The 24,203-nt window shown below is 49.6% G+C and overlaps 12 protein-coding genes across 12 annotated transcripts; 6 read left to right on the plus strand and 6 right to left on the minus strand.

The window, feature by feature from the left end:
• Window positions 1-673: 673 nt before the first annotated feature.
• On the plus strand, window positions 674-1,613 carry FMAN_14589 (uncharacterized protein; the record flags this gene model as incomplete). The annotated part of the gene is made up of 3 exons (XM_041825305.1): window positions 674-948; window positions 997-1,327; window positions 1,386-1,613. 3 exons carry the CDS (start codon window positions 674-676, stop codon window positions 1,611-1,613), a joined length of 834 nt encoding a protein of 277 aa, XP_041690699.1.
• Window positions 1,614-2,680: 1,067 nt separating this feature from the next.
• On the plus strand, window positions 2,681-3,880 carry FMAN_14590 (uncharacterized protein; the record flags this gene model as incomplete). The annotated part of the gene is made up of 1 exon (XM_041825306.1): window positions 2,681-3,880. One exon carries the CDS (start codon window positions 2,681-2,683, stop codon window positions 3,878-3,880), a length of 1,200 nt encoding a protein of 399 aa, XP_041690700.1.
• Window positions 3,881-4,581: 701 nt separating this feature from the next.
• On the plus strand, window positions 4,582-5,743 carry FMAN_14591 (uncharacterized protein; the record flags this gene model as incomplete). Its single annotated transcript, XM_041825307.1, has 3 exons — window positions 4,582-4,656; window positions 4,713-5,074; window positions 5,113-5,743. 3 exons carry the CDS (start codon window positions 4,582-4,584, stop codon window positions 5,741-5,743), a joined length of 1,068 nt encoding a protein of 355 aa, XP_041690701.1.
• Window positions 5,744-5,849: 106 nt separating this feature from the next.
• FMAN_14592 (uncharacterized protein) lies at window positions 5,850-7,376 on the minus strand (the record flags this gene model as incomplete). Its single annotated transcript, XM_041825308.1, has 2 exons — window positions 5,850-6,216; window positions 6,265-7,376. The coding sequence occupies 2 exons, from the start codon at window positions 7,374-7,376 to the stop codon at window positions 5,850-5,852; spliced, it is 1,479 nt and encodes a 492-aa protein (XP_041690702.1).
• Window positions 7,377-8,248: 872 nt separating this feature from the next.
• On the minus strand, window positions 8,249-9,442 carry FMAN_14593 (uncharacterized protein; the record flags this gene model as incomplete). The annotated part of the gene is made up of 1 exon (XM_041825309.1): window positions 8,249-9,442. The coding sequence occupies one exon, from the start codon at window positions 9,440-9,442 to the stop codon at window positions 8,249-8,251; it is 1,194 nt and encodes a 397-aa protein (XP_041690703.1).
• Window positions 9,443-10,601: 1,159 nt separating this feature from the next.
• FMAN_14594 (uncharacterized protein) lies at window positions 10,602-11,921 on the plus strand (the record flags this gene model as incomplete). The annotated part of the gene is made up of 1 exon (XM_041825310.1): window positions 10,602-11,921. The coding sequence occupies one exon, from the start codon at window positions 10,602-10,604 to the stop codon at window positions 11,919-11,921; it is 1,320 nt and encodes a 439-aa protein (XP_041690704.1).
• A 392-nt stretch (window positions 11,922-12,313) lies between these two features.
• Window positions 12,314-13,219, minus strand: FMAN_14595 (uncharacterized protein; the record flags this gene model as incomplete). The annotated part of the gene is made up of 1 exon (XM_041825312.1): window positions 12,314-13,219. One exon carries the CDS (start codon window positions 13,217-13,219, stop codon window positions 12,314-12,316), a length of 906 nt encoding a protein of 301 aa, XP_041690705.1.
• Window positions 13,220-14,035: 816 nt separating this feature from the next.
• Window positions 14,036-15,391, minus strand: FMAN_14596 (uncharacterized protein; the record flags this gene model as incomplete). Its single annotated transcript, XM_041825313.1, has 2 exons — window positions 14,036-15,047; window positions 15,096-15,391. The coding sequence occupies 2 exons, from the start codon at window positions 15,389-15,391 to the stop codon at window positions 14,036-14,038; spliced, it is 1,308 nt and encodes a 435-aa protein (XP_041690706.1).
• Window positions 15,392-16,593: 1,202 nt separating this feature from the next.
• Window positions 16,594-18,219, minus strand: FMAN_14597 (uncharacterized protein; the record flags this gene model as incomplete). The annotated part of the gene is made up of 2 exons (XM_041825314.1): window positions 16,594-18,152; window positions 18,201-18,219. The coding sequence occupies 2 exons, from the start codon at window positions 18,217-18,219 to the stop codon at window positions 16,594-16,596; spliced, it is 1,578 nt and encodes a 525-aa protein (XP_041690707.1).
• Window positions 18,220-19,337: 1,118 nt separating this feature from the next.
• Window positions 19,338-20,351, plus strand: FMAN_14598 (uncharacterized protein; the record flags this gene model as incomplete). Its single annotated transcript, XM_041825315.1, has 1 exon — window positions 19,338-20,351. The coding sequence occupies one exon, from the start codon at window positions 19,338-19,340 to the stop codon at window positions 20,349-20,351; it is 1,014 nt and encodes a 337-aa protein (XP_041690708.1).
• Window positions 20,352-21,321: 970 nt separating this feature from the next.
• On the plus strand, window positions 21,322-22,326 carry FMAN_14599 (uncharacterized protein; the record flags this gene model as incomplete). The annotated part of the gene is made up of 1 exon (XM_041825316.1): window positions 21,322-22,326. One exon carries the CDS (start codon window positions 21,322-21,324, stop codon window positions 22,324-22,326), a length of 1,005 nt encoding a protein of 334 aa, XP_041690709.1.
• Window positions 22,327-22,832: 506 nt separating this feature from the next.
• On the minus strand, window positions 22,833-23,930 carry FMAN_14600 (related to tetracycline resistance proteins; the record flags this gene model as incomplete). The annotated part of the gene is made up of 2 exons (XM_041825317.1): window positions 22,833-23,129; window positions 23,181-23,930. 2 exons carry the CDS (start codon window positions 23,928-23,930, stop codon window positions 22,833-22,835), a joined length of 1,047 nt encoding a protein of 348 aa, XP_041690710.1.
• Between the last annotated feature and the right edge of the window lie 273 nt (window positions 23,931-24,203).

Below are 24,203 nucleotides of genomic sequence, written 5' to 3' on the forward strand. Positions count from 1 at the left end.
CTCTTCTCACTGGCTTACCAGCCCTTCCCATAAAGTATAAATGTTGGATGGCAAGGAAATAATTTCTCGTCTGTGTCGTTTTGCTTTTCAGTAACAAGAGGAATGGCGTGGTTCTTGTTTGCTGAGCAAAAGGGTTGGCAAAGGGTGACGAACAAGATGGGTTGATTGTTCATGCATAGGTACACGGTCCACTGGCACGGAGGATCATATCCGGGCTGTTCTTATGGTCCACGATGATTGGAAGACGTACAGTGAGAAAGTTCACTACGTGTCTTGGGTCAGTTCACGATGTCTTCACCACCAGCACCAGCACTGCATAATTCAGTGGCCAGGCTCCAAGCGAGTCCTCAAATTCACCGAGAAAACGGTTCGGTCTTGGGGCCATTGTTCCCTCAACATGGCCCGCCTGGTCTTGGTGCAGCGGTAACTGGTCCCCTACTCTGCCACCGTACTGCCAGTGCCAGTCTATGCATGCCCAGATCAACACTGGCAGAATTCTTCCAATCTTAACAGCTCTCGCCTGCTCCAGTATTCTCTCATCTCTTCTTCGCTCATCCAATTCCATCCCTCTCATCCTCTCATCTCTACACACAGCGCTTTATCTCACTACATCTCCGTTAAACCTCTTAACCCTTCTCACGATTTACTACACGATATCACCATCGGTATCAATATGTCTGGGTCGGCAAACAAGTCACTACATCAACTAAGTGTAGAAAACGGACGATTCCAAGCGACACCCTTGTTTTGGACCACCCAGCATCTCGAGCTGGTAGGCTGCCAGTTCCTGGAGGTCGAAGCTGCCAATGACAACCAAGGTCAGTATGCCCGACAAGATGGGCGGTTGACTTACTACGCCACCCGACTCGCGACAACACCAGTCGAAAACATGAAAGCTCACTACATCCGATCACTGTTCAGAGGAACAGGAGTTTTAGAGTTTGTCCTGTATGTCACATACACTTCGACAGCGTCGCTTTGACTAACATTTCGTAGTGCATCGGCGGCGTTTTATTATGCCGGCCGATTGGTCCATGTCCCGGAGGTGAACGCCTTCCGAATCGCGGGGCATATCGACGTCCCGCATCCGGAGCCGGTAGTTGGCTATTACTCTTACAAGGCGGATGAGATACGCCGTGCTCGTTTCACGCCCCGGGCTGGCCCTCCCGGAACCTTGAACCTTGCGATGCAGAGCCTATACCAGCGCAAACTCGCGAGAGTCACTCCAGAAGACTGGACACGAGACCCCTATCTTGTTTGCATTCTGCTGAGCTTGGCTCAGCTACAAGAGAGATCAGACAACACTGGGCAACCGCGCCTATACCTCGTAAGTTGACAACTCCCTCCCCATTGAACGATACCCATACTAACACAGTGCGTTCTAGGTGCGACTCCTCGTCACCCACAGAGATGAAGCGGAAAATGCCTATGTTTATAAGGCTGATCTCCCCTCGCAGCTCTTGGAGTGCTTCAAGTTTCCAACACGCCCTATGGACGACTTCGTGTTCCCCACCATCACGGTGGGCAAGGTGGCATTTGAGCCATTTGAGACCTTTGGTGGTCGGGCCGTGGAGGCCCTCGTCGGCACCCAGTACCGTCCCTCGACAGCCTAGAGAAATGCCAGTATCGGGTTAGCTGGACATGTATCCGGAGCAGATGTATCAGTCTAAGCGGTATTGTGTCCTTACGATAACGGTAAGTCCGTCATGATCTATCTGTGTGTATCTGGCTCGCTCATCAGCATGACGATTAGTGCTTTGATCTATGGACGTGGGAGATTGTGTAAAACTAAGCAGGAAACCAATCAGGAGGGGAGTCTTTTCAGCGTGTTCATTTCAGGTGAGATTTCGGTCACCAGCAGAGGAGATGTTGGCCGGCCATAGAAGCGACATTTACCTACCCAACATGGTCTTGCGGCGATCTGAGTTTAGTCTACCATCAGCAATAGTGATGTGATTATGGTCTTTTCTGACAATTGGGCCTTTTATTCAGCGATGGTTTTTGAGCCTCAACCTTTTTAGCAAGATGAGCTCAGTCGAGACCTGCAACAGGAAGAACATCTTCTCTGTCAGGCATATTAAATCACAACGCAGATGTTTACATGCCTTCCCCTTAGTCTGTGGCCTCATTTAAAACTATTCATGTGAAGATCTGGCATTGGAAGTGATACTGACCTCTACGTCACTGGCAGAGCTATCTGATGGTGTCATGATGGGCAAAATGAGAAGTTCTGCACAAGGTCAACGTTCTTTACGCCCTGGAACCACCAGGTTTGTTGAGGAATACTCTTCTGCTGCCTTTGTTTAATCTTTTGGGTCTTTATTCCCAAGTTTACTAGGACTCCCATTATGTGCAGAGCAGAGTGGCCGCTGTTTCTCTATTGTTCATGTTGCGACATGGAATTATCCAGTTGTTCAGACATAGATCCACCACCGGGACACGTTCTTTGTTGTAAAGAGACCGTTCAATGCAAACAATGCTGAACGGGTACAAAGACTAGATGAACTCTCAAACAAGGACTCGGCCAACTCATTGGTCTCAGGCCTTTAAATACGATACTGGCGCGTATTGATGTCGTCCATATCTATTTACCGCACTATTGACTATTCAGCCGCCACTTCGAGCTTCTGGTCCCTTTCTCCGACAAATATCATAACTACGTCTATTGATAACCATCATTATGGATCCAGACTGGAGAGAAGTCAAGCATCGAGCGATGCGAGGTCGTCTACAGAGCCTCAGGCTTCGTATCATTGATCTTGCGAATACCTTGGACAATTTTACCACAGAACAGCTTGGCATTCATTGCGGTGCTGTCATGGAAGACATCCGCAGCTTGTCCTATGATTGCATTTTAGAAAGCAGGGATAGACTCGACGAATTCCAGTTTTACTGGCGAGTGGGAGAAATCGATGTATTGATCAAATTTTGTGTTGAAGAGGAGCTTGAGAAGATTGAACGGGCGGGGAATCGCAAGCCTCGTTTGACAAGAGAAAAGCGCAGGGATATGATGACAGATCTCAGATTTGACATTCCCTTCACTGAAATGTGCTTCGTCCCTTTCGATGCGTATGACTTCTTCATGAGCCTCGGACAGGCTTTCAGAGACCTTATTGTCGATGAGCTGAGGCATCGTGCTCATGACGATGCTGTTGCTAGCCCTCAGTCCATCGAGGACGAGCAGTCTATCAAGGAGGAAGAGTCTATCAAGCAAGAGCAGTCTATCGAAGAGGAGCAAGGTCTCAGCGAGCAAATTCGCCTCGAACTACACCCACCTGGAGAGTTTATCACTAACGATGTGCTTAAGCAGATGTTCAGGGGGGAGGCGGTCAACAATGATGATCCCAGCAGTCGCTGGGCAAAGCAACAAATTGATGCGTATCAGAGATACCTCCAGCTGCCAGTCACAGACAAAGTGGCATCAGGAGCTGTGGAGGAGTATGACGACTGTGTATCAATGAAGATGCCGTGTCCGCCTGGGATGAGTTTGCTTCTCCTGACCCGTTCAGGAGACTGGTGGTTCCCCCATCCAGTGGACCCTTCTACGAAGAATTCTGGTTCTTGGGGTGATGTCCCCAACCTGGAGGTAATTACCATGACTCGCGAACAGCTGCGGGAAGATCATGAGTTTGGGGGAGCTGCCTTCAAGAAGGAGATTCCTGAAATTGAGCCTCGTCTCGAGAAGTTGGACATTAACTTTGACAAGGTTATTACCTCTCAGTATGGGATGGTGGTTGCATGGAAGTACGTGGGAAGCGATGAATGGTATGATCGTTATGGCCATGTTGTTCCGGAGCTTGTAGTTGACGAGTCAATCATTCACCATGGCCGACGATGGAGTGAGACTAGGAAACAAGATGACTCTTCGGATTCGGATTGACCTCAGTACTTTAGTTAGGGATCAGTTCTCGCAAGTGCATAGGCTGGGACGTTGGTTTGGAATGAGGTGGCTAATTTATGGGGATAGGCTGAAGCGAGTAGATAATGGATTATGTTTCTTGAATCGACCTTGACTTGTCATTATAGAACTCATTGTTGTTTTGCTGATTTTACTGTTGACCAGATTCATGTCAATCTCGGGGCTGGAGCGATTGCACCAAGGAATGAGGGCATCTCAACGGCGACTCTACCTGAAGCCGCACCTGTACTGCTGCTGCGCCAACTAGACACTTTACTGTTCTTGAGAAATTTTAATAATTAAACGGAATACAGGCTAACTATGGATCTGTTGTTATTTTCACAGGTCGCAAGTGTTGAGAAATGGGCGTGCAGGCGCATCTTGTATTGTATTTTCGCGACTAACAAAATCAGGTCATGATCCTCCCTCCTCCAAGACATCCGCATGAAACCTCCCGCGGGCCAATTCCCATTCCCGCCCAAAAACCCTTCATCAAGTGGACCGCATCCGCTTCTCCCCGGTCCCTAGCGCCCAGAACCCTTGAAACCACGAACTGATGATACAGTAGCACGCACCATGCGATGCAAGCTGGGGCCAAGGCCAAGCAAAGAGGGGTGAGCAGCTTCAGTTTTTCTCCGCCGAGATTTCCCTTCTTCAACTGTGTTCTCGTCAAGAAATACAAGATGAGCACTGCAGCAGATGTCACACAGGCTGAGAATGTCGCCTCAGGGGACATGCTTGCCCCGACGCATTGGGAAGTACGATACATGAGCATTACATGGAAAGTGACTTGTTGATTGACTCATTTACTTAGAACACTGAAGCTACGGACAACTCAGATGCCGACTCTGCGATCGGCGACGACGCTGCTAGCTCTACCGCCAGTATCAACTCCAGCATTCTCGAGTATCGAACCATAAATGGGCGGACGTACCACGCTGAGCGAGGTGACACTCAGTACTGGGCGTCAAACGACAACCAGGCCTCTGAGGCCTTGGACATTATCCACCATACTTCCACGCTGATCATGGACGGCAAGCTCTTCCTCGCGCCCGTCAAAGAGCCCAGCAAAGTCCTCGACATCGGAACCGGCACTGGGATCTGGGCCATGGACTTTGGCGATGAGTTCCCTGAGGCGGAAGTCATCGGCACAGACATCTCGCCCATCCAGCCCACGTGAGTCCTGCTCCAACTACAACGGTCCAAGCTAACAGGTGTAGCTGGGTTCCCCCAAACGTCAAGTTCGAGATTGAAGACTTCACCCTCGACTGGACGTTCCCTCCCAACTCGGCCGACTTCGTCCACCTCCGTTTCCTCTACGGCAGCGTGCCCGACTGGTACGCCTTGTACGAGCGCGCGTATCAAGTAACTAAACCTGGCGGCTGGATCGAATCCCACGAAGGTGATCCCATGGGCCGCAGCGACGATGACAGTCTGAAACCTGGCAGCGCAATTGCAGAATGGGGCAAGTTCTTCCACGAAGGCGGCAAGAAGCTCGGTCGCGTGTTCACTCCACTGCCCGATAACCTGCAGGAGAAGGGTCTCAAGGCCGCTGGTTTCGTGGACATCCAGTCCAAGACGATCAATGTTCCTGTTGGTGATTGGCCGCAGGATGAGCGACTCAAGGAGATCGGAAGGTTCACGACAATGAGCATTCTATCCGATGTAGAGGGACACATCTCGTTCATGGCTACGCTCCTTGAGGGGTGGACCCAGGAACAGGTCCATCTGTACTGCACCCAGCTGAGGAGGGAGTTGAAGTCCAAGAAGCCGGCGCACGCTTACTACCTGCAACGTATTGTTTGGGGACGCAAACCCGCCGAGGGCGAGGTGGCAGCGACATAGTAGTTGATCAATGATGTTCATTAGACGTAAATAGCGTAACAATACTTTTCCCCGGTCCAGCCGTCCATGTATCCAATTTGTTTGTACCCGAAACCTTGCGCTCCGTTCAGATCTTTACTTCTTCCGTCGGTTCGACATCGTACTCAATCTCGGTTCGGATCACGTATTTCGCTCCCTTTCGCACACCAGTACCCTCATGCAATGTCGCGTTGATCTCGCCATGAGGGAAGATGGCTGCGCCGCCCATGACTGGACGAACAGGGTATGCATTCAGGATTCCTTCACGTGCAGCCGGGAGGAAATATGTGGTTTCGCCACCCTCGAAATCTTGGTTGAGGTAGATCAAGAATGTGAACAGCGAGCTCTGCTTCTTCTCGGCCGGCGAGTCGTCGTACACGTATTTGTCGTCCTTCGTAATGCCGCTCGGGGGCCATGCGCCGTCGATATGTGCTCGGTACTCTGCTCCTGGGACACTGCGGGATGTTAGTGGTGCGGATGGAGTCAAGGGTCTGAGAACCTACTATCGATACACTCGGAAGCGGCGGTTGATACCGCGAGCCAAACGCCCGTTCATTGACACCGGCACAAATGGTTGAATGCGCGACCATAGCGTGTCGTGGAACGTCTTGTCGACAACCCAGTAAAAGTTGTGCGCCAGAATACTGATGTCCCCATCTTCTCGGAGTGGCGCATCAGGCACGAAATTGACGTATTCGCCCGCCGCAATGATAGCCTTGCACTCTTCGGGATAGAGAACATTGGTGGCGACGCTTAGACCTTGCACGACAGGATGCGGTCGATGTGTTGTAGGCGGGGGTGTTGTCGAAAGAGGAACAGCCTCGGGTGTCGAGGCGTAAAGTATGGCGTCGTGATGGTTCGGCGGCTTGCGCTCGGGGCCGGGTGTTGTCTCGATGATGCGAATGTTCTTCTTGAGAGACTCGGGCGCCGAAGCAACGAGACTTCCATCGAGGACCGAGGCATAGAGTTGCTCGGTTGGAGTATCAGGACGAAGATCCCAGATCTCTTGAAGAGCAATTGATGAGGGCTGGATGATGGCATTGGGGTTTCGGTCTTCGTGGCCGCAGACTCGAAGCACCGCATCAATGACTTTAATGAGTGTCTCCTCCCTCTCCGAGCGCTTGACGAGACCTTGTTGATCGGGAATCGTCGAGAGGCCGCTGATGACATCAAGATCTCGTACCCATCGACAAAGGGCACCAAGCTTAGGCTGTTCACCACGAATCTTCATCTCCGCGAGAAGGATTCGAGCATCTGTGTATTTCCGGTCGGCAAGAGCAGCAGTGACCTGCGCCGTGAGGTTCGCGCCAGCAGCATTGTTGACACCAGTCGTACAAGCTTGTCTGAAGTCGTAGACAGCAACTCTCAAATCCTTGCACAGCTTTGACTTGATCAAGCCGGGGTACTGAGCGAGGGAATTGAGAGTGTCAATGGTAATCTCGAGCTCTTCTTCGGATACAACGGTATGGAGGTTCTTGGGTTCGAAGTGCGTGGTCGTGCCATCAGGAGGCGGCGTCGGGATTGAAGGGGAAGTGGTCTTTGCGATCTTTCGAGGGTTATCGGATTGAGCTTGAGCTTGCGCTTGTTTGCGCTTCTTGGACTTTGTCTTGGCCATGATGGTTCGATAATGGATAGGATGGAAATTTACGTGGGGGAGTTGACGATGTGAAGGGGACCGACCAATTGGAGTGGCAAAACCGGTCTGTGGTGGCAGAACTATAAAATGCGGGGCTGAAATCCACCATCACCACCTCATGCAGGGTAGCCATGAGCATTTACGGTACGGATAGGTAGGTAGGTAAAGGAAGCAAAAAACTCAAGATCTTGACCCTAAGACCCAAGAGTATGCAAGTATTTTAGCCTAAGCTGAGGGAATCTTTTACTAAGTTTGGGGGATTCCTCACTAAGTTTATTCTAGTTTCTCCGTACTTTCCAAGTCTTGTGCTTTCTTGTCCCTGGAGAGCGGTATAAATCATATTGCAAACTGGCAAAGGAAATTGGAATGAATCTACCAAATAGCCCAGACTCCTACGTTGCTTTGATACTTGATTCATTGGCTGTCAAGTCTGGAGCGGCATAGTTGTAGAATGGAGTGCGGTTATCCCCCTCGACAACACAGGAGAAAGGTAACAACGAGCATTTGATGGAGGGTATCTGGCTTGCCTCGGGTGCACATTGACAAATAGATGCTGAATACGATATATCCAGGTCTCATACAATTCAAGACCTTCGTAAAACCCTATGGCTTTCTGTGAGACGTCAATCCGGGCCGGTGTCTTTGTGAAAGGTCAAGGAGCATTTTTTCAAAGCTGATTGCTATCGTGATGTTTAATGCCAATGGTGGATTGATTTGCTGCACGGAGATACAAATGGGAAATTAAAATAATTCGAGACAGCCAATTTGTGTTCATTCTTGATCTATCGACTGGAGATTACCATATCTAGGTACCCTTTCCCATGCTTTGGCATCCACCCCTCAACTCCCATCTAGAAGAGCTTGATGTACTCAACTCGGCCCATCTCGTCCTCGCTGCCTGTTTCGTCGTCGTCGTCATCGTCAGAGGAGGACCATCCGCGGGGATTGCCGAATTCCCCCACACAGTAGCCGATATCGTCGTCATAGTTCAGGTCATACACCCTGCCGTAGGATGTTATGGCATGTTCAGAGCCCCGGACATCATCGTTGGAGAGGTCGTTACAAACAGCTGTCCAACTGACTTCCTTGTGATCTGCGTACTCGAAACGGGCAAGTACTTTGATGTTGCTGAATATGTCAAATTCCAGCCATTCTTCGGCATCCTCATCCCAGCTGTCTGGGCTATTCTCTTTGTACAAGTCGCCATACTTGTCCAGAGGGAGAAACTCATCGAGAGCATGAATGAATGCAGAGATGGCATCACCGCACCACTCCTCGTACATACGGATGTACTTTCCGTCGCAGTCGTGATAGACGGGACTGTAGCCGGGAGTTTGCGAAACAAAAAGTGTGCCCTTGTCGATCAGGTAGAGCTGAGGTGTTTGGACCCGGCCGCTGGCTACGCCTTCCATCCAAGTGGCCACCAGACCACGAGCAGAATTCTCCGCCTTTAGTTCATCAAGTGTCTCGGGGAGGTCAACAATCCAGCTAGAATCAAACTCAACGGCAAGAGTGGGCGTCGGAATGATGGCGGAAGAGAGGGGATCAAAAGAGGGGAGGCCCGTGTTGCACTGTTCAAAGCTCTCAGGGAGGGATTTCCAGTCCCCTGTTCGAATGCAGAATATGTCCTGCTGAGGATAAACCATGTACCCGTGTGGCTCGTCGCTGTTTCGACTTGGCAGTATGGCGAGACTTCCAACTTCATGCTGGTGGGAGTCGATAAGCTTATGACGCATGAAGATTGTCTTGACAGTGATGATTGCTCGCGACAGCTTGCATGCCCCCCACAGGCCGCCATTTCTCATATATTCTGACTTGTTGTCAGAGACTCCCGCATCGTCGTTGAGATTTTGCTTGTCAAGAACTCGGAGAGTGAGTAGGTCTCCCCCTCCAGTCCTGATGGTGTCAACGTTGACATAATGCAGCCCTCCTTGATTGGAGGAGAGATGTCCTGGAAAGGTGGATTCGGTACAAGCTGTCATCCAGATTTGGAGCTTGGTTTCCATCGGCAGATCGGGAAACGGGTGGAAGGTTGTTGCAGACATGTTGTGAGCTGATGTGATTGCGATGAAGGTATTTTGAAAAAGAGTGAAGTTGGGGGAGGAAAGGATGGAGAAGGGATGAGAAAAGGAATGGATGTGGGTCATTAGCCTTGCGGGTATAAACAAACCATTGACCTCTGTTTACATCTCGCAGTGGCAGAACAGTGACTATAACAGTGCCACAAGGGTCGTCTGTGTCAGGGAAGACAAGCCAATAGAAAACGACAGCTGCTTGGAGGTCCAATTCACCTTAGCGACTTAGCATTTGATAGTTTCAAGGGCACTGTGTGTGGAGAGACAATTACTCTACAGAGCCAGCCACTGCTATTGTCCAATGTCTTAACCTTAGGTCATCCTTTTGGTGATAGAATGTTGGTAGATTGACGTAGCGTTATGAACTGAGGACGCACTGCCCAGTCAACTTTCGGGATAGTTCACGTTATTTCATGAAGTTTTGCTCAAGTTCTGTAAGTTTGCGAACATCCCATCGGGATAATCTGAAGCACGAATCATCCAAACAAGCTGTTCTTTTTCACAACGGCTCAAGCTCATGTGTTGTTCACGAGTCATCCATCTTCTCCGTAGCCTTTGTTCACATCGACTTTATCTGCGAGAACACTGGAGGGCCTGGTTAACACATCCTTCTCTGGTTATTGCTTTTTCAAGATTGGTTAGCCATTGAAGTTCCCAACTAGACACGTTGTTTGTAGTTACAAATCTCGATTCAGAGCTTATGTCAGAACATGTACCTTAGAAATTGCTTGTTCATTGAATGCCATAATGTGCAAGTGTAACTCTAGCACTGGCACTGCCCAACCTATTGTTCCCCATTCCCCGTATGAGTCACCTTACCGCTCAGCAAATACTGGCCGCTACCACAGCTACCACGAGCCCTGCCACTGCCAGAGAAAATCCATCATGTGGTACTGTTCATCAATTAAAGGCCTTCACTCCAGAAAACACTGCTCTTCACCCTTCATCACTCCTCAAACTTCCAACTTTTGACTTTCGACTTTCGACAATCCCCATCCAACACCTTTCCATTCTACCATATCCTCAGAATTATTCTATCAAGACTCATCAAGTGCACTGGTACGACATATACTGAACGATTGCACTCATATCATAAGTCTAACAGCGCACAGCTATCATGACGCAACCCATGGTTGTCGAAGACCCTGATCACGGTGTTGGGCTCAAGCAAACGAAAGAGATGCCAACTCTGTCCGCCGAAGAAATACCTCCCATGACTTTCCACTCATTCCCGAACCTCGCAACAGAACTTCGACTCAAGATCTGGAAGGCAGCTTGTTTCCCTTACGCGGCCACCCAACGCGGCCTCCACTACATCAATCTGGAATCCATTGGGGGCAACGAGATATCTGGGGAATTGGTCACGGAGATGGCCGCAATGGAGATGAAGGCACTTCATCCCGATTTCCAGACCTCGTCCAATCTCCAGGGGGTTGTCGGACGCGCAAATAGATCTGCCTATATGTGGGACGCTGGTCTTTGGAAAGCTTGCAGAGAGTCAAGGGAAGTTATCTCCAGGCACTTCAAACTAAACATTTGGGGTGATATTCAAGAAAAAGACCTCGACCTCCTCGACTTGGATGAGTGCCTCAGTAAGGCTTGCCAACTATACCCCTGGAAGCCGCGGTATGAAGAATTGGAAGACGACGAGGAGCCGTATGAGGAGCGACCAGGTCTTGGAAGCTCAGCTCGTAAGCCTGAGCCCTTTCTTCCTACCTGCCTTTTTTCTCGCAACCAAGAGCATGCAGAGCGCTTTATGGTCATGCCAACTCGAGACCTATTTTGCATCAAGAGCCTCGGTAGAGGGGATTTACCAGTCACTATGCAGGCTCCTCGACTTCATGTTCCCTGTCCCAATCACCAGGAAATCGTCCTACTGCACTCGTTCAATCTTGTCCTTGAGTTCAACACGAGTTGGCTTGATGATTTCCCTGAGAGCTGGAACAAACTCAAGGAGGAAGAGTCACTGCGAGGCCTTTTTGCGACTTGGGCTGAAGGTTGCATGAGGGGCCGTGGTAATGCGCCGTGTATCTATCTTCTCAAAAAGGCTGCTCGTTGGGGGCCACATTGGTGGGTGAAAGACGGTATAGTCTTTCATGATTGCGACGATGCGTACGTGGAAGTTGATAATGAATTCTTCGGCTTCTATCCGGGTAAGCCAGCAGAGGCCTCCGCCATGCTAGACTTTCTCTGGCGTGTTTGGGCGCTTCGGTCCGTTGCATTTTGCGAGGACTGTACCAACGACCAAATATGTGAAATATGTCAGCTCGATCCAGATTTTGATATGACTGAGTTTGTCAAAGTTCTCGTTCGCCACGAAAAGGAACCTGCTCGAGTTCAAATCGAGGATCGAGTTGATGAACTGGACGAATTGGCAAAAGACAACGACTGTGAAATCGAGCATGAGAGCGAAGACAACAAGGAAGTCCAAGAGGCATCTGAGTCTTAGAATTAGCGGAGCTGTTGGGCAGCAGGGGCAGGCTCTTGGAACTTGAACAGTTTCGACGGATTTATTCCCTCATCACGGCCAACGAAGCATGTGTACAAGAAGAGGGACTTAAGAACCTGCCAGGAAAGAGAGATTGAGATAGGGAATGTACAACGGAAGCAAGCATCGAAGTTTGGAACTGTTGGTTCTCAGTTTGTACCTCATAGCTAGTACAAAAGAAAGAAAATTAGATCATCGCGAAGCAAGAGATGCTATTCACATTTGACCCATCACCAAACTGAATGCTGTCCATAATGTAACTGACTTGAGCCAACAGTTTAGTTAAAAGTCTCATGATGGTCATCAATAAACAAAGCTACGTATCATGTCTGCGTCCCAACCATCCATTGTTTCTAGTAGAATACCAAACATCTAACCTCGATACTCTGCCGTCCCTTCGCATCCGCCGGCGTAGCAGGATCGACAAACGCAGTGTGAGGCGTATATCCCGCCAAACCATGCTGACCGCCCTCGTGAACCTCACTCTTTGAATCAAAGCACTTAATCAGCATAACCTCCTCAGGCGTCATGTCCTTGGCGTAGTAAAACTTATGGCCGTCATTCGGGGCAACGGAATATGTCTCGCCCTTGATCTGATAGCCCTCCGTTGAGCGAAGCGTCGATGCATCAGGGAGCACCTCCTTTCCGCGGTCATCGTCGTCGTTGTCCTCGCGCTTGGGGTATAGAAGATCAACTTTGATCATGTCTTCAGGCTTGGTGGTACGATAGTCCACGACTGCGAGGGGGAAGTCTGTTGCCGGATGGCCAATTGGTCGCCAGACGTTGATGATTTGGTATCGTCCCTTGAGAAGCTTTTCTGTCTCTGAAGGATCGGTGTGTCGTCTCACGCGAGCTTCAGCAGCGCCGGGGGTTTGATCAACATGGACTTGTTGCACAGGCTGTCTGGGACTCGACTTCTCCCTTCTGCGGATAGTATGATCAAAGATAACCACCTTCTTGATCTCAGGAATTCTCTCTCTGAGCAGCGCTTCAACTTCGCCGTAATAACCATTCCTCACAGCCGCGTCATCAGTGAACTCGGTCTCTTTGGCGGGAGACTTGAAGACATCGAAGCCAGAGACATCCACGCCGAAAGCGGTAATGCTAGCGGCATTGCGAATGTCCACGACGTCGCGCTTGTGCTGGCTGCGCTCGAAAGAAGTTTGGTCCACGTCGACTTTAGCCCAAGGCTTGACCCTGTTTCCGTTGTCATCGAGACTCGATGTCGGATCGATGTAGTTGAAGAGCCCGGTTGTCATTTTGGTGGTTGCGAAGTGGAAAGGTCTGAGTTGAGCGGGGTTGACGAGCTGTTTGAGAATGGGTCTTGTTCTGAGAAGCCGTGACATGCAGGTTTAAGATTTCTAGATGGGGAAGTCGAATCGAACTACGGCTGTTTCTTATATCCAATTACCGGTAGTTTAATTCGGGATCTTGCGTAAAAACTCCGTCTTTTATTTGTTGGTATCCCACTGTCATTCATTTGTCATCGTCATGAAATTTGTAAGCTCGGTTGTGCCGATGACGTTTGCGGGGCTGTCAAGCGTGCTGTAACACTAACAGATCACGTCAGTTTACAGTGGCGATGGTGCCGGATCAGTTACTGCCTTAACTGAGTGAGATTATCAATCTGCCGAGTTCAACGACGTTATTGGAGGCGTCGTCTCGAATGAGCCGTTGGCGTTTGTGTTCCTTAACGTTTGCGCCTTTGACTAATTCTCATCCTTTCCATCCCATGCGCCTGCGACAATACCAAGCAGCATCTCACGTTATCATTCGACAAGATCCGACGGCGCATGGGCACGCATGGCAAGCGACATTCAGATGCTGTCGCAAGGCGCAATTGACAAGTCAACGATGCCGCCAATGGACTTCCACTTTGGGAGCATGAGAGTCGAGGCCATCAGGATGCTAGATTTGTAGTTTCGATTCCCAAAGCTGAGTATGATGTCACACTGTGATTGATCATTAAGTCTACCGTCTAGCACGCCTCGCTAAATCATGTAAAAGCAGTTACAAACAACCTAAAAAAACCATTTCGAATCCACAGGCTATCAGTAAACCTTGTTCTCCTGCGGCTACGCCCAAGCAATCTTACCAACATGTCTCTCCGGCCCCTTGATGAAGGTCAACTTGGGCGACTGCGCCATTTTGGGTGCACCCAGTCCAAACAGCATGTTCTGAATAGCTGTGATGCCAATGATGTGCTTGTCGATGAACTTGAACACGCCAGTCTGCCAAGTGGCGCTGGACGTCGCCTGGCCCGAGCCACGGCAAGCTTCAACAACGGGATCCATGCGTGAAGCTTGGTACGAGTGGAAAGCGGTGGCGAGTTGAGCATAGGTTGGGCTGGGGGACTTCTGACGAAGAGCGTAGAGCTGGTTGACCAGGGCGACAACGTCGATGAGACCGTTGTTGCAACCGGCACCTGTGCTGGGGGTGAACTTGTGAGCCGAGTCACCTACGAGAACGACACGACCGCCCCAGCTCCAGTGGTTGACGACACCTTCTTCGAGACTGACGAGGCCAGACTGAGTGCGAGCGTTGAAGGCGTCCTTGAGGGTAAGTTTGCCTCCGGGCGCAAGAGGGATGTGTCCCCATCGCTCAACAAGATCGACTTGATCCTGCTCCGTGTATCGGATCCGATCACGAGTAGGCGCATCCAACTTCTCATAAAGACCCATGACAGAAGAATCCTCACCGGCAAAGAGCTGTGTCGCCGCACCAGGACCGTGAGTCTCGCAAGTGGTGCCAGGCTCGATGCCCGCGAACTTGGTAGGCATGCGCAGCCAGAGAGCTCGGAATGTGGTCAGGAAAGGTTTCTCGTCATTGACATCATCGGATCCTGCGTCTTGTGCAAGAGAGCGCATCTTGTTGCGGACGAAACTGTGAGCGCCATCTGCCCCTATGACGATGGATCCCTCGTAGGATGTTCCATCGTCGCAGGAGACTTGAACGCCGGTTTCGCTAGGGATGATGTCGGCGACTCTCTTGTCGGTGAGGATCTGGCTCTTCTGGAGAGGAGTGAAAGAGTCGTAGAGGACTTTGGTGAGGTCGTGGCGGCTGACTACACGAGGAAATGTTCCAAGCCTGGGGTCGTCAGGAGAAAGGAATGTCAGGAGAGGGGGTAAAACTCACAGTTTGTTAAACAGGATGAACCAATACGCATCTCCGATATCGCGGCCCTGATGGTCTTGGCGGTTGATCAGACCAAGGGGAGAGCTAACTTTCTCTAGAGGAGCAGCGAGACCGAGTTGATCGAGAGCGCGAAGGCCCATGGGGTTGAGAACGAGATTGGAGCCAGCGTCAATGACTGCGCTTGATCGACGCTCGAGAAGAATGAAGTCGATATTCGCGCGGGAGAGAGCGTGAGCGGCTGTGAGACCAACTGGACCGCCTCCGACGATGATTGCTCTGAAGCGCTGAGTAGGCATGTTTTGGTTGGATTGGTTCTTGGATTGGTGGGCAGGTAAGGGGTTGGTGTCGTCGAAGGATAAGAGTATTTGTTTGTATAAAAATGCTAGTTGATTGAGAGCTTGAGTAGTGATAGATAAGATGTCCTTGAAGCGATTGAACACAGATATATATATTATTGTGCCGCTGCTCTATCTCGCATCTCGCATTGATTTGAGGCTGCAGTCTTAGTTAGTGCCCGTTTCTTCGCACTCGGATCCATGCGAGTCTGTTACCAAAAGGGGATTAGTGGGTTTCTGACGAAAGCTTGACTTTGCCATCAACCAAGATCGAATGCGATAAGATGAGATAAAAGCGAGCCTGGCTTATTCACAGAAGCTATTTCGTCTTCAAAATGATCACGAATGTAGGATACTGAGTGATGAATTGCACGATCCCTCCAATGTTCCATGAAAAGCCAGTCCTTTTCCTCTGTCAATTCAGGGACTCCCTTCCTACCCCGCTGCCTCTGCACAATACGACTGGCAATGCGAACATGAGCGATGCATCCTATCATGAAGGCAACAAAATACAGAAGAAGATGGAAATAGCACTCGGAGGAACGATTGTATTACGCACTCGATTATCGCACTCGCGAAACGACACGTTCAGGGGGATTTTGTCCTAGCGCCAATTGATTCCGAAGCCATGATCGAGAAGTTTATGATTGGCTCGCATTTCGAGGTCCACTTCGCATTCGGGAGGCCATCAGCCCTATGACGACACGACTTAGCAGGGCTTACCTAGCGGGCTGCTTCGGTGGCATTGCAGGGTAAGCGGGCAGTCAAACTGGTATGCAGTTAATCGGGCGCGGGAGAACTATTCATCAATCTGTTGTTCGAATAAGTAAGGCGATGTCCAGGTGAGCATTCGTCATTGAGTTGAACGAGACGGAACGCGTCGCGCTGTCTTTGCAGGGGCTCATAACACTGGGGCAAACCAGTTGCCGCCACCCGGGTCTGAAGCATGACAGAGGGAGCCCAGCCAGGCTCCCATGAATAACACAACGATATCCACGTCAACAATACAATGTGACACCGCGACTAATACCTCGTCTAATGAATGCTTTTGACGTGAGATAAATTGTATCATGGGGCTCTAGGCCGTGTCTATAAAGTCATAATCTATTAATTTCCATCCGCAAACATGCGTCCAAAAAACCGCCAATCCATAACCTCCCTCTTCATTGCTTCCCCTTCCTCTGATACCACTTTGTTTTGAGGAAGTAGATGATGCTGATACCGAGTCCCAGCCCCGCGAAACCAACAGCCATGTAGAAGGCAGACCGATAACCAATCAATAACTCGTGCTTTGACTCTCCACCATTTGTGACGTTGACCTCCACCGTAGCAGCAAATCCGAGGCCCAGGCTGATACTGTAGTTCACGATCGTGCTGACCAAGCTTGCTGCAATGCCTTGGTGCTCTCGCTTCACAGAGTTGGAGAGGATCAGAGTCGCAGCGGGAAACGACATGTCCATACCGAAGGTCATAATGACGAGGCCAAAGAAAGATTGGTACCAGTAGGACTGTTCCACAGGGGCTGTCATCATCAAAATCGTACCAGTCGTGAAAGCGGTGAGAGCAAGCAGCATGACCAGAGCAGGGTGCGACACATGAAGAAGCCATGCAGTGATCAGTGAGGCGCAGGCTCCAGAGATAGCAACCGGGCTCATCCAAGCACTCGTAAGAAGAGGTGAGGCGCCGCGAAGCATCTGGAAGAATTGCCAAGTGTAGTACACCCAGATACCAAAAGTTGCCCAACCGCAGACGATGCAGCCCAGGATGTAGGCAACGTCGCTAGTCAGAGCATCAAAGGGAATGAGAGGATGCGACGCGACGCGCAATTCGACGTAGAAGAAGACGGGAACGAGGAGCACTCCGACGATGAGAAGAACAAATACATATGGCTTGTCCCAGCCGTCGATGGGGGCTTGGTTCCAGGCAAAGTTGAAGAGGACAAGAGCAGTGATACCAGTGATGGCGCCGAGAAGATCAAGCTGACCAAGGATGTCACCCCAGCTCATATCGGCAGACGAAAGCTTGTGAGGAGGATCGGGGATGATAAAGTACGCCATCAGCGCAATGAACGCCAGCCCAAGCGCGAAAGAGTAGTAAGTCCAAGGCCACCAGGCTGGATTTCCATGAACAAAAAGTCCAGCAAACAGCGCGCCAAAAACACACCCACCAGGCGCACACGCTCCAAAGAGTGCAAACGCGACAGCCTTTCGACCACCAGGCTTGTACGAAGCGCCCAGGATAGCCAGACCATTCGGCATCACGAGCGCAGGTCCAATGCCCTGAAACACGCGCGCAAAGATGAATAGAACATGGTTGGAGTAGTTTGCTAGCCCGCAGATCATGGACCAAACAGCGAACCAGACGAAACCAATGAGGAAGAGGCGTTTGTAGCCAAAGATGTCGCCGAGACGGCCAGAGAAGAGGATGAAGGTTCCGACTGTGAGGGAGAAGCCGGCGATGAGCCAGCTTAGCTCCGCGGGGTTAGTGAGGTTGAATGAGTCGCCGATGATGTGGATGATGTTGAGGCAGTTTCCGAGCGCGGCTTGTGTCATGAACTGCGCCATGCAGATGATCGCCACGAAGAGGATCTCGTGCGGGAGTGAGAATGTCTCAGCTATTGAGACGTTGGACTTTGTTCTTGAGATGGCTTCCTCGTCGGGCCCTGTGAGCGTGTTGTTATCCGACGGCGCGTCCCTCTCGGGATCGGGCATAAAACCTTGCTCTGCACCAAATTAGCCCCCAATCCGTAGCACAAGCAGCGCAAACTCACCTTTTTCTGTTTCAGTCATCATGGTCGACAATACTGAAAGTCTGATCTGTCCAGAACATCGTTATCAAGGGATGACGAGAAGCTATATAAAAAGCGGCGAGCAAGTCCGAAAGATTGTGTATATCCGAGGATCCGTACTTCCGAGCCAATAGAGCTGCAACCGGCGCCGTCAGATCTCCACTACAGCATTTTTACCATTATTAATGCAGATTCCAGATCCGAGATGGGAGATTATCGCGATTAGCGTCGGAAATATGTCAGATTTTGTATATCCGATTGTGAAAAAGCTGAGGAATCGATTTTTGAGTTTGTTTGATCGGTGGAGATGCTACGTAAGGCGGGATGGTCACTGACCAATGCTACGGTGATGCATGTGATGAACAGGGATGAATACGACATCAATGAGAATGGTTGAAGTACAATCGTGAACGCGTTGACTAATGGCTACAATGAATAGCGTTGGAAGCGGGAATGCATTACTCCGCCTTGTTATTAGCCTGAGGAGGGTTATTGCTTCGTTGCATCATCACCGGCGTATCCTCTTGGTGTCCGAGTGACTGGACATAAGGTTCGGGAGAAGTACCTGCTTGACATCAAGGCTGGTTCCCGCTGTTCATTTACTGAAAAGAATTGAACTGATGACTGTTGATTTCGTCCGGTCTGACTTGTCGGGCAGAACTACTAGTCGTTAATAGGCGAGACCTTGCCGCGAGACTGTTGAGTAACACGGCGTTTCAAACTCCTGGGTCCGATTGGTTGTAGATATGGCGTTGCCTGTAAAATTCAGAAGGGAAATCATTCTTGCTGAGTTTAAACTTTCAAGAGCTGTAATTAAATTTTAGTGTATAAATTTATCAAGTTCTACTGTAAAACCTACTTGACTTATAACACTGAAAATAATAATAATTTACCATGGACAAAAGCTTACCTTACCTAAGTTTTTGGCAATAAGTGACTAATTATGCCTCTCACTTAAGTCTAAGGTTTTCTATTTGCTATAAAGTAGCTCCAGTTTAGCTTCTGTTTCGCTCCTCTTCTTGTACAATCTTCGGTAGACTCTACGCAGGTCGCGAGACTACCAACCATTATCTTATCAGACAAAGCCACAACTCTTCGAATCCCAGACTCCTTAACAACATGACCTGTTCATTTCACCCATTCCCACGACTGCCCATCGAGCTTCGGCTGCAAATCTGGGACGCAGCATGTCTTTCCTACGATCGTCAAAAAACCGGGATGCATTACATTGACGTCGAGCCCAGTGCTGACGGCAATACGCTTCTGGCCTATCATAGATCGACGGCGGACGCTATCGAAGGAGATGGCGAATCGGCCTGCTTGGTACACGCGCTACGTTCAGCGTGCACAGAGTCACGGAAGGCTGTATCAAGATACTGGCGCAACTACCCCTATGGCAATCTATCCCTCCCCCCTGGGAGAATCCGCATGCGCGAGAATGAAGGGGTTTGGGATGCTCCTGTCTGTCCATCTGAGGATGTCTTCTGTATAAAGTCAAAGAACTGGGAATGGAAAGCTCCTGACGGAAATCATAAGCCAATGCGGGTAGTGATCCCAAACTTCAGCCCTACAGGACCCCAGGACGTATGCATCAGAAGAATCGCATTTGAGTTTGACTCCGCCTGGAATGTAGACCTTCCAGGAAACTACCACGATCTGGCATCAGAGAACTCTGCCCGGGGATACTTTTCACGTTTTTTCTACAGAGCGTTCTTTAAGTATGCTACTGAGCTGGAGGTTTACCTGGTTGAAAAGTCTGGTCAATGGACAAGCTACCTTCCCAAGTATCAGATGAATCAGAGCTCGTGTTGCAAGGATTACGATACAGATTATGCTCTAGTGCAGCCGTACTACAGATGTGTTCGGTGCAAAGATTGGCACGAATCCGATGGAGCTTTTGTAAACGTCAGAAGCTTCATAGACAAGCTTGAAGAGCTTTGCGAGCTCTGTGAACCGGATCGTCCCAAAACAAAGCACGATTACTACATTGACTCGCCAGTTATACGACTAGACTATCTATCAACCGATTGCATCCGATATATCGCTCGTTTGGACAAGAGAACCGAGGATTGTGTGGGACCGCAAGTTAGCACGAATCTTCCGTTGCTACGACCTTACTTTGTCTGGCCTTAATTCTTATCCCTCAGTACCCCGCTATCTCATAAATCATACCTACTGGGGACGATCTTTGGGACTCGGGGTTCATGCAGAAGTAGAGGGTGGAAGGGTCGACTTGGGTACTGGGAACTTTTGCAACTTGGGCTTTGTTTTGCTTTGAGAGGCACTCGATCCTAGGGAGGGTGTAGGCTCGCAGCGTTTCTGATATGCAAATCGATTGTCAAATATCGGCAGGGGATTATCTCCCTCAGTCCTACGATTGCTACCCCATACTCATGAGACAGAAATACAGCCATTTGAACGATTGGAGCTCCGAAATACAGCTTTTCTACAAGTTATTGATAGCAAATTGCGTTAGAAAAGTGACGTATTTGGTGGACTTAACATCTAATGAGGATAAAACTGTTGCCATGTGCACTCTTACCAAAGAGCGTGAATCTGACGCTCATACAAGCATCACTTATCCTTCCAAGACTCTGCCAGCGCTGTATCAGAACCTTCACCTTCAACTTTATTGGTGTTAACATACACCACTAGCAAAGAAAGACCTGCTAAACCAGCCGTTGAGTAACGCCGCAGATTAAGCTTTAAATTCTGGTTGAGCATAAGAGAGCTTCAATGATATGAAGAGACGAAAACTATATTCCACAACTTAACGTTTCAGAAGCTACATAACTTGATACTTTGGGAGTTTAAAAGATTGTGGCGTAAACTTTTCTCACCTATAGAACTCAAAATGCCAACCATTCGCTATCAATCAAAGACTATTATGAGCTTTCAGCCATGAGTCACGCCTCGAGTGTTTTATCGCCATCATAAACTTTCCCGTTCACCATAAAAGGGCCCTCTCTCTTCTATTTCTCTCCTTCTTCTCAATCGTAAGAAGAATTCTATGAACAACGGTCGAGGCCCATGTCTTGTCACTTCCGACGTCTTCCCACTGCAAACAGCTACGAACTCTTCCATTCGCCGACAACTGATCAAAATGGCGGCATCTTCATTCGAACCATTCCCCAGGCTACCAACTGAGCTTCGGCTCCAGATTTGGATTGCAGCTTATGTCTTCTATCAGTCGGATGATCGTGGAATACACTATATTGATGTTGAGCCCATTTCTACCGGAAGCATGCTCTCCTCCTCTCCCACGCTCACGGCGCGTCTTGCTGATGGAGACAAGAACTCCGCCTGCTTGAGGAATGGTGGACTATGGACAGCCTGCAAGGAGTCCCAGGATGTTATGATACAATACTCAAGAGTTGATGCCCTAGATTACGCGAGAATTAGTATTTGTGGGAAAGGAAAGGGCTGGTCTTCTCCTGTAAATCCGACCCGCGATGTGTTTTGCGTCAGGTCAAAGGCCTGGAAAACTCCAGACGACCATGGTCAGGGGTGGCAAATACAACTTCCATCCTTCAGCCCCGAAGGATCATGCCCTACGGATATCAAGAACGTTGCACTTGAGTTTGACGAATCTTGGAATAAAGACCTTCCGAAAAGCTACTATGATCTCATGTCGGAGGCCTCTGCCCGCGGATTTCTGTCACGTCTCTTTTACAACAGATTCCTCAATGATTCAGATACACCTCATATCTGGATCATAGTGACGAATGGTCAATGGATACTTGAGCCCGGTTTGGCCTGTACGCCAAATCCATACCGTGATTACGATACAGACTATGTCCCAGCCTGGCCTTACCTTTTATACCGTCACTGTCGCAGGACCCACGATTTCGATGGAGTCTTTAAAAAAGTCAGAATGTTTTTGAGAACTCTCAATGATCTTGGCAAGGCCTGTGAAGAGGATCACCCCAATTTTAAACGTGAGTATGACGATATAGAGTACGGGGCCTGGGAAGAGGCATTCAACATAGCAACGGATGTCCAATTCCTTGCTCATCGGGACATGCTGATCGATCTTTGTACAGGACCAGAACCGGAAGAGGAGGAAGAGGAGGAAGAGGAGGACGACGATATTGACATGGGGATCTGAAACTTGAAGGAGGCAAGGCCGTGCTCGATACTGAGCACTTTAACCAATCAGGGTTCTCCAAACTTCTTGAAAGTTGGCCATCTATGAGATGAGGCTTCTCCTTTCGTGGTTACCTCTTGTATGTTATTGAATAGCTTCGAAGACTTAAAGCTGAGATCAATATTGTCCCTACTTTTGATGAAATGTTTTTGCTCCATTGCGTAGAATTTGAAAGCTAAAACATCATTACTCTGCCCTTGGGTATCTGCTCTATCTCATCACCTCTCGTGGCCTATTACCATAGAGTACAGAATATTCCCTTCAGCTTTCCGACCCAATGCGCTGTTTCCGTTGCTCACTAGAGTGAGATTCAAATACATGACATTCTCTGATATCCATATCCACGGTGCTTAGCAACATCAAATTACTCATCTCCTTCTTCGCTGTCGTCGTCCCCATCATCCCCTCCATACTCTCTCTCGTCGTCATCATACTCTCCATGTTTGTTATAATACTCAAATTCTCCGTCAAATAAAGCCCGGCAACATATTGTCCTTTCGAACGAGAAGTCGGATTGAGAGGAGGAGCGAGTCGCTCAAGTAATCCTCCCTGTCAGCGAGTTGTTCAAGGGCAGTCATGAAATCGGCTACAGCACCCTGAGTTCCATCAACCAAGTTGCTGCGAGTGTCATTCCAGCCGATGGCGACATATTCGTCTTCAAGGTCGCGCCACACAGAAAAGAATCGTTGATGAGATCGAGCAACCCAGCGAACGGTGTCATCAATAATCCATAGAGACGGTCTAGCACCGACGGCTCCCTGATCCTAGGAGAGAGACCATGCTAGCCGACTTCGGACGGAATCTTCTTTCTCAACGAGATCCGACCACTTGCTGGGAATGTCTTTCATCCAACTTTGCTCGAACTTGAAACCGATGTTCCAAGCTCCGACGACGGTGAAGGTCTTGGTCCCGAGGCAAGGAGCCAAGAGCATCATTTCAAGGAAGCTGTCAGGGACTGCATCGAGATTGCAGGTGTCAATGCAAAAGATGTCGCCATACGGCTTGACCAATGGGCACCAATTGTCATTCTTGGTCTTGGGTACAATCGCCGAGGGGAAGGCCTTATTATACCAAGCTGGCTGCCCTCTTGGGCGACCCTGTCCTCGATGCGCAAGCCACTCCTTGACGTTCAAGTGCTTTTCGATGACTTCGCGCGATTCCTTGCAGGCTGACCAAAGACCTGCGTCCCAGAGATAGGCCGACTTGTTGAGGGGGTTGGCGGGAGGTTGCGAATCGCCGGTCTTCTCCCACGGGCACTCCAACGCTCTGAGAGTGGCATACGCGCTACCTTCGTAGTCGTAACTTGGACCCTCAATGTTGGGGTCAGAAGTGACGGGATCGACGTTGCTTTCCTTCCATTGGCTTGTAGTGTCCACGATGTCGACGGTGACATAATGAAGTCCTTTCTCGGATGCTGAGCGAGACAGGCAAGCTTCCTTCCAGATCTTGAGTCGCAACTCCGGGGGTAGGCGGCGGAATTTGTGGAACGTCGGAGATGTTGCCTTAGCAGTCGAGGTACTCTGAAGATCCTGCTTGGGAGCAGCTCCGAGTGAAGCTTCCGCCATGGTCACTACTGTATGTTAGATGTTTTCTATGACGACGATGGCGTAGCGTACCTGGGGACTTCTGTACCTTCGTCTTGATATGAGCTAAATGCTAAGACGAGATGCTGCTGAAGAAGGTTTGATAGATGAAGAGGAGAGAAAAGGAAATGAGGGGTGAAGAGTGAAGGACGAAGGATGAAGCAGAGAGAAGAGCCAAAGGCGAAGGCCTAGTCTTCGTAGACAACAACAAGTGGCCCATGTTCGTTAGCTAATCGATCAGTCGGACTCACAGTG

This window comes from Fusarium mangiferae (genome assembly GCF_900044065.1).
Source record: "Fusarium mangiferae strain MRC7560 genome assembly, contig: FMAN_scaffold020, whole genome shotgun sequence".
NCBI lineage: Eukaryota > Fungi > Ascomycota > Sordariomycetes > Hypocreales > Nectriaceae > Fusarium > Fusarium mangiferae.